At 32.9% G+C, this 14,860-nt stretch overlaps 1 protein-coding gene and 1 long non-coding RNA gene across 2 annotated transcripts; one reads left to right on the top strand and one right to left on the bottom strand.

Moving 5' to 3' along the window:
- Positions 1-4,544: 4,544 nt before the first annotated feature.
- On the top strand, positions 4,545-6,693 carry LOC149516162 (uncharacterized). Its single transcript, XR_016346690.1, has 3 exons — positions 4,545-4,803; positions 4,925-5,038; positions 5,862-6,693. It is a non-coding gene; the product is annotated as an uncharacterized LOC149516162 (long non-coding RNA).
- Positions 6,694-12,147: 5,454 nt separating this feature from the next.
- Positions 12,148-14,214, bottom strand: GT18 (glycosyltransferase 18). The gene has a single exon (XM_022882064.2). The coding sequence runs from the start codon at positions 13,923-13,925 to the stop codon at positions 12,336-12,338; it is 1,590 nt and encodes a 529-aa protein (XP_022737799.2). The 5' UTR covers positions 13,926-14,214; the 3' UTR covers positions 12,148-12,335.
- Between the last annotated feature and the right edge of the window lie 646 nt (positions 14,215-14,860).

Genomic DNA, 14,860 nt, shown 5'->3' with positions numbered 1-14,860 from the left:
ATTTTATCTGTTTTTAGATTTTAGTAATTTTACCCTTACTCTTCTTTTTTTTTTCTTTTTCATTCGTGAAATACCTTTTTCTGTTTTAAGATTTTAGAGATTTTATGCTTTTGATGGAAAATAAAAAATATTTTTTAAAAAATTTAAAATTTTACTATTGTGAAGAACAAAAATTTAGATGAAATCAATTACATTTGAATTAATGTTTTATTTTCTTTATTTTATATTAAATAGTAAAAAAGTTCACTTTCATTTTTTTCTTTTTATTTATAAAAGAAATTATCCAAAATAACAATGTGATTGAGATGCTATTTCCATGAAGTAGTAGGAGTACAAACAAGGCCGGCCCTGATCATAGTAAACTTCCGAAGACAAAGAGGAAGGGTAACTCAGGTCTCACGGCTTTTATAGCGCAAGACAAAAAGGCTACGCCCTTTCACCCAGGCGAGACAGTGAAAGCAAGGTTGGACAAATCCGGGCAGCCAGGTTAGACCTTTTATTCCCCGAGGGAAGTTGGGGGCCACTACTAATCTACCAATATGTGTCTATCATAGCAAAGTATATATCCATGATCGATAACTAAGGACCCAGCCCACAGTCCATTCCCTCGTCCCCAACTACAGAAAAATAAAATGAAAGTACTTCATTTTACCCTTCACAAATCTATAACTCATTTACATGCAATTCCCATGAGGCATTCCGTGTGCAACGTCAATAATGTACTTAAAAATAATTGAAAGTTTAATTTTAGAATAAAACTATTTAAAAAGCTTCTGGATATGTTTGACTGTTGAAACTGAAGATGAAAAACTTTTCAAAACAAACTATAATTATATCCAGGCCTTACTTTTCTACTCCCTTCATTTTCTTTCTTTCTTTTCCCTTCTCTCTTTCTTCTCTCGCAGTCAAATTTGACCGTTCCTAAGTCGTCGATAATTTTTGCACAAAAAATCGGATGTAATTTCTCCAGATGCTTCTTTTTGTTTATTTTGTTTGCAAAGAAGTAATTGCCAAAGTTTCAAGTTTCTTTGGTTCCCTTTTCCATCTCTTGGTTTTCTCTCTATCCTATCAACAAGGAAAATCAGTAAAAAAATGGCATAATCACATATGAAATATTAGGTTGGCTTGTGTTTTTTCATGGTCGATATTAAACTTTTGAAGAAAAAGGTATATAATCCTTTAAAATCCCAAATTTTTATATTGTTGTGTTGTCGATATTGTAATAGCGTTTTTTCTTTTTTAATTAATGCATGTTGGTTTGTGGGTTTTGAGTTTTTTGTGTGGTTTGTAGAAATTTATTGATCTTGAAGTTTCTAAAGAATGGAAAAAGCAACAACTTGTGTAAATTGGCTTCGATAGGGATCTGTTTCCGGAATCCTTAATTGATCAGCAATTGAATTTGTTATTGCTGTAGATTAGTACTTTAATTGCAAATCTGCAATGAAATAAATAGCTATCCAAGTCAGGAGAAATCTTCCAATTAATGTCAACGACTTCCATCGTTGTCAAGCTAATTAATTTTTGTTTTTTTCGTTTTTGTTAAGTAAACTTCTTGAAAAATTTTTTAAAAAAAAATGCTAACCAAGTGGCCATTATGCAGAAAATATTAGCGCCCACAACTCTATGAACTGCTCTATATTATGAAAGTGGCCTGCTTGCACAAGTGGGCATTTTGCAACTGTATGCAACGCAGGTTCGTATCCCCTGTTGATTATAATTGTTGATTTGAAGATGAAAAAACTTTGATTTTTCTCTCAAACGCTCCAATCTCCATGGTCAACAATTCAAACCATATGAATTTTGAATTCATCAGTCTCCAGAGTCAAAGGCAACATTACAAGTTTTAGCTAGGTTTGGTGTTTTTCTTGCATTAGAATTGGTTCATGACCAACAAATTGGTTATAATTGTCAAGCTAAAATACTTGGAAATGAATTTTTTATTTAATTGTGATTCAAGTTGCTTATAATTTTAATGTTTCAAGCCAGTGCACCTGGATATATTGCCCTACCTTTCTAAATGGAATATCATTTGTTGATGGGTGGGAACAGAACTTTTTCATTTCAAATTGGAGCATGCATCAATTGTTAAGTGGTTATGTTCTAATTAATTTTTTTCATTTTCAGCATTTCTACTTAGATACCCATGAAGGCATGAACTCTCTACTAGTATGTACATTACCTATGAATGTTTTTGAAAAGTTTATTTCTGGGATTTTTTTTTTTTGTTTAGGATGCCTTTTAGCCCAAAAAAAAAACATGCAAAGGTACCCTTTTTAAAGAAATCATTGAAATTTGGTCAAATTAACATAGATTTCATCTTATAATGAAAAGTTAGTCCTGCAATGACATTAATTTTTTGGTTCTGAACTTCTTTGATTGCATGGCCAGGGGGGTGTGATCGTTTTAAGAAGCCAAATTATCAAGCAAATATATATATATAAATTAATGACAATGTTGGGTGCATCTTATATTACTTTTTAAGCAACAAATTAGATCCCAAATAATCATGAATGATATTAGATCTGCTGCAGCTAGAGTATTTTTAGAATGAAAGATGCTGGATTGTTCTTGCAATCTCAAGGTCTTTTGCCAAATTGACTGAACTCAACCTATTTGTTTAACCATTTTTTTTTATTAACCTATTTGTTCTACTTGAATGTTGATATTAAAATAATATCTATGTTGACTAAATTTTAATTTAAAAAAAAAAATGATATTATTGGTATTTTAAAAAAATAATTTATTTATTTATATTTAATTATTGATATAAAATATTTTTATTTTTTTATATAATAAAAATTAAAAAATCATTAAAATTTTTAATGAAACTTTCTTTTTCTTAGATAAAATATTTTATTTTCATCCATAGGTGATTAAAATTACATAAAAAAAATGTAGTATGATGGTAAAATTATATTAAAAAAAGTAACAATGTGTTTGGATTGAGGTGAAGAGAAGAAAAATAAAAAAAATAAAAAAAAATAAAGGAAACAAAAAAACTTTCTCTTATTTGGATAAACTTTTAATTTTAAAAAAAAAAAGGTGAAAATTCAATAACTTTTAGTTTCTCTTGCAAACTCAACTTTTTTAATACCTCAATTTAAAAAAAAAAAAAGTTAAAGAAGAGAAAGTTAAAAAATTATGTAAAGATTATTATATATATATATATATATATATTTTTTTTTTTTTTTATTAACACTAAAAACATAGTCGCATCACAATCATCTTTTAACTTTTTCTTCTATAAATTTTTACGTAGAAAACCATCAAATCGTACTCAATTCAATTAACCAATAATAGAAGACCTAAAAACTACCAGCACACCACCAAAATATTCAATTCCTAACACAATTACAATTCCATGTAACTCTTTAGACATTTTAAAGCAGTAAATTTTCTACCCAAAATTTTTCCTTTTCCTTTATTTCCTCACCCAAAACATGTAATAAATATATAAAAAGTGAGAGGTGGTGTCTGCCTTGCTATCCTTCTAGATTAGTTATCACATTTATGAACCTATGACTAACCAAAAATGTAATAAAAAAACATAAACAGGCTCCAAGGAAAATGGATGAAAGATATAAGAACTCGAAATGGATTTTTATATTATATGTTATTTTATAAAAAAAAAGTTATAATTAAAAAAATATATTATAATGAATCATTTTTTTTTCACTTTTTATCTAAATAATGGTTGTTATAATTCATTTTCTTTCCTTTGTTTTTCTGTATTAATAATATATATCCAAATATAACGTAAAGTGATAAATATGAAACCCCAATCTAATACAAGTGATAAATTTGATCATTTTTTTCATTTTTATTTGAGCCAATTTAGAGTAAAGAAATTTTTTATGAAAATAAGCAGGTGCACAACATGACATCTTAAAATATGCTCATATATATATATATATATATATATATATATATATTACTGGTGGCATGATAGAAATTTAATCCTCAAAAAAAATTAAATGATACCGCTTTGTCACTTGATATACATGAACTATAAGACAAATTTTTTTTGTGTTCTTTTCTTGCATTGTGTTTAAGCAAGGTGAGCTTAGGTAAGATGAATTTCACTCAATTTATTTGTTTAAAAATCAGGTTATTGAGTTGTTATAGTAATTTAAGTAGCCATTGTAATTTGAGTTTTAGTGGTGATAAATGATGAAAAATAGAGGATTTTAGTCGTAAAAGGAAGTTTCTGATGCTTAATTTAGTTAAGAGGCAGGGGTTACTTGCAAGTAATGTAAGATATGCAATGGAGTATTAATAACAAATTTTTCAATCTTAGTGAATTGAAGAGGTGAATTGAAGTGAAGTGAATTTTTTGTTTCCTGGTTTTAAATTTGTTTATATTTTAATTATAAGAAGGTAAAACAAAATAGAAAGCGTAAAGAAGAAGCAATCATAACTCAATTTTATCATAGGTTCTTCTGTGAGTAAAGTGGTAGGTAGGACTTTACTGGAATTTTACCGGCAGGCAACATGTTTTTCTGTTCCTTAGCATATTATTTTTTGCCTTAGGAAGTAGAGTGATTTGATTTGCATCTGCATTAGCATTAGCAGTAGCATTTATTTGATTGTGAATTTATGTTTGAAACAATGTTGTATTCTATAGGCTTGAGAAAGAATCGGGGTTTTTCTTCAACATGAAGTACTTTGAAAAGAAAGTTAAAGTAGGAGAGTGGGAAGAAGTTGAGAAGTATTTATCTGGTTTTACAAAAGTTGATGATAACTGATATTCCATAAAGATATTCTTTGAGATAAGGAAGCAGAAGTATCTGAAAGATTTTATTGGTATTGTTAATGCTTCAGTTGTTCCACTAATTGGCATCCTTAAATTTTTTATTGATGAATGATTTAACTCTTATTTTCCCTGCTGAAATAGGTTTTTTTTTTATTATTATTGATATTGCAGGCAAGACAAGGCAAAGGCTGTTGAAATATTGGTGAGCAATTTAAAAGTGTTCTCCACATTTAATGAGGAATTGTACAAGGAAATTACTCAACTTTTGACTCTCAACAATTTTAGGTAATTTAGTTGCACAAATAAACCATTGGTTAGTTATTATATGTCAAGGTGTAGCATTGAATTGATGATGGATTTCTATTTTTTAATCGATTTGTCTGTCTAGAAATTGGATTGGGTAACAAGGGAACCTTGTTTTGAAATGTTTATTCGAAAGAATTTGATTATAAGGAAATATTTGTCTGGCAGAACTTATCTAAAATCTTGACTGTTTATGAGAGAATTTCCATGCCATGTAAGCCATATCCAAATGAATGCTTGAAATCTTCATAATTTTATAATTGTAATTTTCTCATCTGAATGTAGGGAAAATAAGCAGCTATCCAAATATAGGGATACAAAAACTGCTCGCAATATAATGTTGGTAAAACTAGAGAAACTCGTAGAAACAAATCCACTTTTTCATGATAAGCTTGCTTTCCTTATTTTGAAGCGTTCAAGACCAAGAACTTTGATCAACCAAAGGTGAAGTTGATAGATTTACCTATTATGACTTTTTTTTTTTTTTTTTTACGTATTCATACAGCTTGAGCTAGCAGCATCAGCTATGCAAGAATCCAAGGCGAAACTTAGACATCAAGAATTTATTCATAGATCACACATGTATGCCTCCAAACGAGCCTCTTGCACCTATACATGTCAATCTTCCAGTTGCTACAACTGCAAAACCTGCTGCTTATACATTACTTGGAGCTCATAGTGTGTTATGCCAAACATCTGTAGAGTTTTGTTATTTCCTTGAAATGTGTGTTTTTTTTTTTTGTAATTCTATAATAATATTTAGAATATGGACCAACACATGTTTTGTCCTACTTTTGGTGTATAGCCTTTCCAACCAACAATAGCAGTAGCTAATGCTGGTGCTTTAGCAGGCTGGATGGCTAATGCTTCTACCTCTTCTTCTGTTCAAATTGCTATTGTCACTGCATCTCATACCTGCTCCACAAAATCAAGGTTAGAACTTCAATTTTGACTCATTGGCTCTAGCTTTTAAAAAACTGGCATAATTTGGTCTCTTGCTCTATTAATGCACATCAGACAAAATAGTCATAAGACGATCAAAACACCCATTTAATGTTTTGCTGAAAGTTTTGGGTGTGGTTCAATTTGAATAGTTTTAGTCTTGAAACGTCCAAGAACACCTCCAGTAGCGCCAGGCATGGTTGAGTATCAAAACCCTGACCATGAACAACTAATGAAAAGATTGTGGCCTACTCCATTAGTTGAGGTAATTTCTTGTTTTTTGTTTGTTTCAGTTATTCATTTTTGGACTATACACTAATAGTGTACTAAAAACTATAGCTTTTACTTTGGAGATGCCAGGTAAATCCCATAATCTACCAAAGTCATCATCATCTCTTTATTTAAATCATCTTTTCTCTGCTCTCCTCTATCATCAAAAAATCAACTTTAAGCCAAGAATCCCATCAACAACAATGGCTATGATTCCAAGCTTTTTCAACGTCTTTGATCTATTCTCTTTAGACATATGGGATCTTTTTGAAGGTGTGAAACTAGTTCATTATTCAACGCCCCTTCGTCTTCATGTGAAACCTCTGCAATTGCCAATACCAGGATAGATTGGAAAGAGACCCCAGAGGCTCACATATTCAAGGTTAACCTTCCAGGGCTGAAGAAAGAAGAGGTGAAAGTGGAAGTTGAAGAAGGTAAGGTGCTACAAATCAATGACGACAGAAGCAGAGAACAAGAAAATAAGAATGACACTTGACATAGGATCGAGAGGAGCAATGGCAAGATTTTGAGGAGGTTCAGTTGCCAGAGAATGCAAAGATGGATCCCCTCAAATTATAGACTAATAATAATTTTTTTTGATGTACCTTAAAAACTTCAAATGCTCTAAAAATTAATTATTTTATTTATCAATTGATAACTTACAAAATTTTCTTTAAATATCACAGGTTTTGTAAATTTTTTACCATACTTATTTATAACAATAATAAAAAATTAAAATCCACAACGAAATGTGGGTTTCACTCTAGTATAAGTATATATGATCCCCAATTCCAACCAAAAGAAATGCACAGCCTGAAGTTAAAAGCCAGAGGACAACCGCTTCTCCTGACTCTTGTAACAAATCAAATTTTCCTACTTGCTTTTTTTTTTTTTTTTAATATAAGAGGTGTATCATGAGATTAGAAAGAAACTATACGCATTAAAATTCAAACTGTAAATTTATTTGATAATTTTTAAGAATGATTACATAAATAAATTGACTTGAACTCTAGATTCGGCTACTTGCTTTTGGATATGTAGTTGTAGATGGATTTTATGAATTCTATCCGGTAAAAAAACGGTACAACAAATCGAAGAAAAATTGAAATTAGCAACATCTTTAATTCCTTGGCCTCTTGAATCTTCTTCACGCCCCCTCAACAGCCACACCAGATGCATCTCTTGTACTCTCCAAGGCCTTTAGAGATTTTGCATAAAAAAGCTTTGGAATATATTTAATATTACCTTTTCCCGTTTCCAAAAGAATGCTGGGATTAAACCAGCCACCATGCATGCAGTCAAAAACAGGTCTTGGGTGAAATCCAGTAGGGTAAGGAACACCAATATCGCGGTAGTCCCAGCCATCATGAAGAAAAAAGGATGAGAAATACTTGAAGGAGAAAGAATAATATATACTGTGATAATGGTTAAGACGAGCCATTTGTTGGGGTTAATTGAAATTAGGGAAAAGATTATAAGGTTTCTGTGTGGTCAGGAGTCTGGGGCCTTTTTCGATGCATGGTTCTCTGAAAAGCAAGAGTCAGTAAACAGGTGTGTAATTTTGTAATGTTCAATAGTTCATGCAAAGCTTTGCTTTTGTTTGAACGTTTCAGAGAAAATGAAAGAAAAAAAAGTATCATTTAATAGAGGAAGTGCATCAAAACCACTCAATTATTAGCATCTTATCCAATAAGATGCTACTGAAATGTCTATTCATCAGAAATTGGACAAAAGAAATCAATAGAAATTCTGAATTATTGAGAAAATTGATATTCACGAATTAAAATAAAAAAGAAAATTGACAGAAAACAACATAAAAAAGGGATTATAAGAATTGTTGGTAATGAATTCAGTTCCATCGATACTTTTAGTGTTCATGTATGGATAAGAGTATGGGAAGGGAAGATTACCATCCTAATTTATATGGATCACATTTTATTTCATTTTATCTTTTTATCAAATAGGAGCAGAAAGAACTATTACAAAATTTGGCTACATGATTTCATTTATCAAGATTAGACATATAATTAAATGATTTCATTTTCTGCTTATAGCCCAAGGATAATCGAGTTTAGTTGAAACCAAAGGCACGGGAGGCAGTTCTTTTCCCCTAATCTACCAAATGAAGTGCTGGTAATAGCAACTTCTAAACCAAATCTTGAACTACTAATTCATGACCTTTTTTTATCTTTTTTTTTTTAACAAGTTAATGCAACATTTTGTGGAGAAGCTAAGCATTTGAGTGCCACTCACTAGTCAGTAGTCACGGTCCTATTGGAGCAAAAACTTCTCATGGCATTATAGCCATAGCTAGGAGTCGCGTTCAACATGTTTCAACATAAATTTCACCCTGACCCACCAGTTGAAATAATTTAATTTTAGTTATAACAATAACAGATGCTGATGCAGTTCAAGGGTTTCTATCCTTGATCGTCGCCGATGATGATTTGCGTGTGGTGTCATATAACAGTATCACATGTATTTTCTACTCTCTTTTTTTCCTGATGAAAGTTGAAAATTGAAATTGATCTAAACTCCACACCTCGGTTGTCTTAAACTATATCCTGCTGTAAAATTAATTATGTTCGTATAGTACTTATTGTTGCTTGCCCTACCAAATTGCATTGTTGCTTCAACAAGAATGATTCCACGATCAGAGACATTGTCATTTTATTTTTTTTATTTTTTTTTGGTTTGAATGTAACTTAATTAGAAAAACTCATGCCGCTTTCTCCTTGTCCATGGCCTACAATATTTTTCTAAGTATATAAAAGAAGAGCAATGCTTAGTGGCTCGAGGGAAAGGAAAAAATTTTTGAGAAAGTAACAAAAGAAAAGATTGATATTCCTTGTTGTTATGCCCTTTTTCACCTGAAAAGGCCTATCATTAAAGATATTCAGGTTCTTATATATTATATAAGCTCTTTTGAATATGTTTCACTGTCTTCTTCCAATTCCAATCATAAGCCAATTTGAGAAAACTATGGATTTGACTTGAATATCAGAATTTCACATCGAAAGTTAAGTGAGTTTGAATTTATCTTGTATCCCACATTGAGAGTTTAGTAAAGGTATAAAAAGTTTCACCTAAATAAGATGTTTTGGTTTTAGTTTGATAATCATAGAGAGTTAGATACCAATAGAATAGCTACGTGAGTAGGCTATTAAAGGGTGTAATTGGGTTTTGGGTTAAGTTTTGAGTAAGGAGTTTTAGGAGACTTTTCTCATTCTAAAAGTCTCACAGTTGTAAAAATTTATTTGTTAGTGGATTGTGTTTAGAGTAGGCCATTTTTAGTTGGGCCGAACAAGTGTTCTTATTCTTGATTTGAGCTTACTATTTTGTGTGTGGTTGCTGCGTGTGGGTGTTGTTTTTCCAACAAGTGATATCAGAGCGAGATTCGAGGTTTAAGGTTCGTGGGCTTAAAAGATCATGAAGCAGTGTTTCCTGCTTCAAGATGTCTGAAGAAGATATGTCTGGTATGTCTATGCCTAAGTTTGAGATTTCGTTATTTGATAGAAAGAGTAATTTTATGTTATGACAAAGTATGATTCAAGATCTGTTAGTACAACAAGGGTTGGATCAGGCATTAGAGAGTAGTAAACCTGAAGAAATGTCTGATGCTAATTGGAATAGGATTCAAAAGAATGTTGTTAGTACTATTAGATTGACGTTAGCTCCAGAAATAAAGTAAAGTGTATTGACTGAGAGTACTCTGAAAAGTTTGTGAGATAAGCTTGAAGGTATTTATGCTTCGAAGTCGTTAACTAATAGATTATGTTTGAAGATGGATCTGTATTCTTTGAAGATGGAAGAAAGTATGAATCTTCATAATCACCTGAATGAGTTTAATAGATTGGTTTCTCAATTGCTAGCAATTTCTATTGATGAGTTAAAGATGAAGAGAAGGCTTTAATTTTGCAGTCATCTTTGTCCAAGTCTTAGAGATTTTTAGTTCAGACTGTGTTGGTAGACAGGTTTACTTTGAAGTTGGATGATGTGATTGTTTTGTTGCGTGAGAATGAAAGGTTTATGAGAGCTCATAGGTCATCACCTAGGGGGAGTACACTAACTGTAAAGGGTTTTGATCGTGGAATGACTCAAAAGAGGATTGATGAATCAAGATAGAGATCTAAGTCAAGAGACAGTGATTACAGTGATGTAGAATGTTATTATTGTGGTGAGAAGAGACATATCCAAGTGCACTGCAAGAAGCTGAGAAGGCATATGGCTGCTTTCAAAAAGGCGAATGATGAGAAAAAATCAGATGAAGAAAAGAGTGATATTGCTATTGTCGTGTTTGATGATGATGATGTTGTTTTGATAACTTGTGTGGATGAGACTCAGACTTTGAAAAGTGATAAAAGTTGGATTTTAGATTCAGCTGCTACAGTTCATGTTTGCAATGATAGGAGTTACTTTGTGGAGTTGAATGAGAATGAAAAGTATGGAGATATTGTGGTTGCTAACAAAAAAAAGGTGTAGATTCAAGGCATTGAGAATGTTCGCCTTAGATCTCACGATGGTGTTATTAGGATGCTTCGATGGTTCGTCATGTAAGGTATGTACCAAGTTGTCACTACAATTTGATTGATTGCTTTGGGTGAGTTAGCTTCTCAGGGGTACACATATTATTATAGTAATGATTGGTTGAAAGTGTACAAAAATGGTAGTGTGATTCTATAAGAAAATAGGGTCAATGATCATTTGTACATGTTTGATGGAGGCTCAGTTGCTGAGATGCCTGTGATGAAAGAAAAGAAAAAAGATAAGCGTGTTAGCTTTGCAGATACTATTGAAGTGTTTGAAGATTCAAGTCAAGGGAAGATTTGTTGGGATTTGCCTTGAATCTCAAAATCCCACATCGAAAGTTATGTGAGTTTGAGTTTGTCTTGTATCCCACATCGGGAGTTTAATAAAAGTATAAGGGGTTTCACCCTTATAAATAAGATATTTTAGTTTTAGTTTGATAATCCCAGAGAGTTAGACACCAATAGAATAGCTAAGTAAGTACCCTATTAAAGGGTGTAATTGAGTTTTTGAGAGTTTTTGGTTAAGTTTTGAGTAAGAAGTTTTAGGAGATTTTTTTTATTCTAAAAGTCTAACAGGTATAAAGATTTATTTATTAGTGGATTATGTGTGTGTTCTTATTTTTTATTTGAGCTTGTTATTTTGTACGTGGTTGTTGCATAGCTGTTATTTTTCCCTAACAAAAACGATTCTGTTTCCAACGTCAGCTGGTTTGGGTCTTCAGCGTTGGTGCTGCTGCAGACAAATTGTGTCATTTGCACAATATGCTGCTGCCACTACGTCTTAAACAATGAAACCAAACAAAGAAAACGAACGATCAAGGGAAAGGCCTAAAACAATTCTAATAATCTTCGACTAGATTAGACTGGAAAAACTCCAGGAAAGAAAAAAAATTTATAGTAAAAATGAAGATTGTGGAGCATATATACCATACTTATCAATTGAACTCATCATAAATTTGCATTATTTCATTTAAATGGGACATTAATGAACAAAAACCATAATTACACATGATATTTATGCTGTCCATATCAATATTAGGAACAACAAATTACACATGCTTCCCACAAATCTCAGCTGTCCTCCCATGCTTGTCCCCACTCCATCCATCCTCATCGGGCCAATCGTATTCACTCCTTCAGCCAGTACAAATTACAGGACCACCTCCAAACTCGGTGGTTCTTTCTCAATATCTCATGATTCTCTTCCTTCTGTAAAAGGCCAGAAGCAATCATTACCGCTTCAACTGTAAAAACTCCCCTACTGCCGCACCAGTAATAGCTCTAAAACTCATCTATATTTCTCTGCAACCAACAATTTACATCTGCAATCACCCTTCAATAGAACATCCATAAAAAATATTACTATGTTATTATTATTATATGCAAACAAAAATAAAAATACAACAATGTCGGGAAAGAATAGACATGAAATGCCCCTGTTCCATTCTTTTTTTATATATATAAAAAAATCTATTCTGCAAACTTAATTGTCCATATATATATTTTTTCAACCATCAACTGCTTGCAATTGCAAATCATTATTTCCACTTGTACCCAGGCTGCTGTTGCTCCTTAATTCTCTTCAACACACCATCAATAGCAACATCAAATGCATCCTTCATACTCTCCAAACCCTTTTCAGGTTTTGCATAAACTAACTTGGGAATATATTCAATCACTTTCTCCCTCATCGTCCTCACCTCTTCTTTACTGTAACTTTCAAGCACGCTTTTAATAGATGTTCCGTTTTTCACCTCGTTGCGGTGGATAAAAACAGAGTAACTCTTAGGATTACTTGGTAAAAACCATTGGTACTGAAGATATGCCGTTCGATGCCAGAAAAAAACGGGGATCGAACCGGCCACCATGCAGTCGAAAATGGACCTGCGGGTGAAACTATCGCCTCTCGGCTGCAAGCAAAAATCAGAATCTAAAAATGTCTCGAGGATCGCCGAAGTGCCGTTGGAGCAGCGGGAACCAGCACAGTCCACGGCCCGGCATAACCCCGACGCGTTCTTGCAATGGCTCAATAGCAAGCCTCTAAAATCGTCCTTGACGGTGCCACGTGGCGCTCCGGCAAAGCAGAAGAGGGTTTTGCGGTCACGGTTACGGACGAAGTCCTGCCATTGCAGCACATCGGAGTCTGATCTGGGGTGGAATCCGGTGGGGTAGGGCACACCGACGTCGAAATAGTCCCAGGCGTTTCGTTCGATCAATAGACGCGTGATGTTTCTCATACCTGGCATGTAGATACATCCGGAGCCCCAGTCTTCGTTTTTGGACCGCCGGAAATCCCATGTGATCCGCCCCATCGTCATGAAATGATTCCAGCCGTCGGAACTGTTCCAGTATGGTTGATCCTGCACCCACTTCAATATCATATCGCAGTAACTATCACGATCTTTTGAACTATAATTAAACCATAAGTATTTTCCAACGGCGAGTCCCGCGTAAAACGGGATGTAAAACGCCGTCGCGGAATCCGGCTCCATCGTACGACACTTGTGGTTTAAAATACGGTTGTGGTAAATAATTTCCATGGCGAACTGGTCGGTCCAGTACCATGCTGGGATCAAATCCTTCGGTACGACGCCGGATAATCCCGTGGCTTTTCTTCCGAATCCATCGTTTGATAAAGCTTGGCAACGTGAATGCCATGGGTCCAACTCAGCGCAATTATCTAACAACTCTTCGTTGAAAACAGCCGGCAAGTTGTAGACAAATATACGACCGGACGAACACTGGTCAGATGGTGAAACAGTGGAGGAAACCGAAATGTTGGCGGATTTTAGGTGGTGGGAGGAAGAGAAAAAGGTTGATGAAATGTTAGCCGATTTTTGGAGGAGGTAATGACTGGCGGAAAAGGGGGAAGGGAAGTGGGTTCGGCGATGGGTGAGAGGAACAGCGCGAGCCATGAGGAGGATGATTATCTGGAGTGAGATGATGAATAAGAGCAGCCATAAGCGATTATGGTTGGGTAAGAAGAAATAAGGCTGCAAATGGAGGGAGTTGAAGAAGTTTTTGCGTTCGATTGAATTCAGTTGGGGGGTTTTGGTTTTGTTAGGGGAGGAAATAGGGGAGCTGAAGTGGGGAGAACAAGGGGATTTCGGGGAGCATTTTGGAAGCATCAAGATGGCTTTGGGAGCAGCTTCACCGGAAGTAACGGTCCGGACAAGATGGTGAGGGGAGTGAGGACTAGGGGTTTGACGTTCTGTGGTCTCAGATATTGGAGCGTGTAATGTGGCAGAGTGGAGTTATGCTTTTATGAACCTTTTTTTTTTTTTTTTATAAGTTCGAGCCACGTCACCTTGGAGGAAGTTATATTTGTACATGGGAGTCGCGGGGTGGAAAAGGCACGTGGCTTGGGTTACTGGCTGCGTGCGCAACCGACAGAGTGTGCAGCTTCTAATGACTCACACCTGGCTGTAGGTTAACTGAAAAGCGTTTCTATTTAGGAAGAAATACAAATCAGGATAATAATTAATTTTACGTCCATACGAAAAAAAAATATTTTTTAATTATTAAGAAGGAAATAAAAATATCACCTAATCCCTCGATTTTAGTTCAATTTTCAAACTTACCAAAGAAAAAATAAAAATAAAAGGGAGAATTGGGTAAATGTAAAAATGTTCAAAATTAGATTTTAATTAATTTAATTAAGTTAATCGATTATTCATTAAATTAATTTTGATTGATTATTAAAAATAATTTAAAAAATTTTTGAATTCTTTTATTAATTTAATTCAAAATTTGAATTAATTGAAATATAATAAAATTTATATATAATTAAAAATATATGAAATTATCTATTTTAGTTTAAGTTATTAAAATTTTTAATTTAATAATTTAATATTTGCATTTTTTGTTAGTAATTTTATTTAATTTATTTTAAATATAAAAAATTAAGAATTTAAAATTTAATTTAATTTAATATATTTTATTATTTGATTAATCAAAAAAATTAATCGAATTATTTTTATTATTTAATTTTTGAAATTAAAATTTTAGTTTAATTAACAAAAATAAAATAATATTAATTAATTAATTTAATTTTGAATAATTT

Source organism: Durio zibethinus, chromosome 11, assembly GCF_047325235.1.
Source record: "Durio zibethinus cultivar Kanyao isolate XHJ-2024 chromosome 11, ASM4732523v1, whole genome shotgun sequence".
Classification (NCBI taxonomy): Eukaryota; Viridiplantae; Streptophyta; class Magnoliopsida; order Malvales; family Malvaceae; genus Durio; species Durio zibethinus.
Note: the sequence above shows the minus strand (reverse complement) of the source record. Positions and strands in the feature narration are given on the sequence as shown.

Excerpts from the sequence above, each read along its gene's own strand:
- GT18 (XM_022882064.2), bottom strand. The coding sequence starts at position 13,925 with ATGCTTCCAAAATGCTCCCCGAAATCCCCTTGTTCTCCCCACTTCAGC.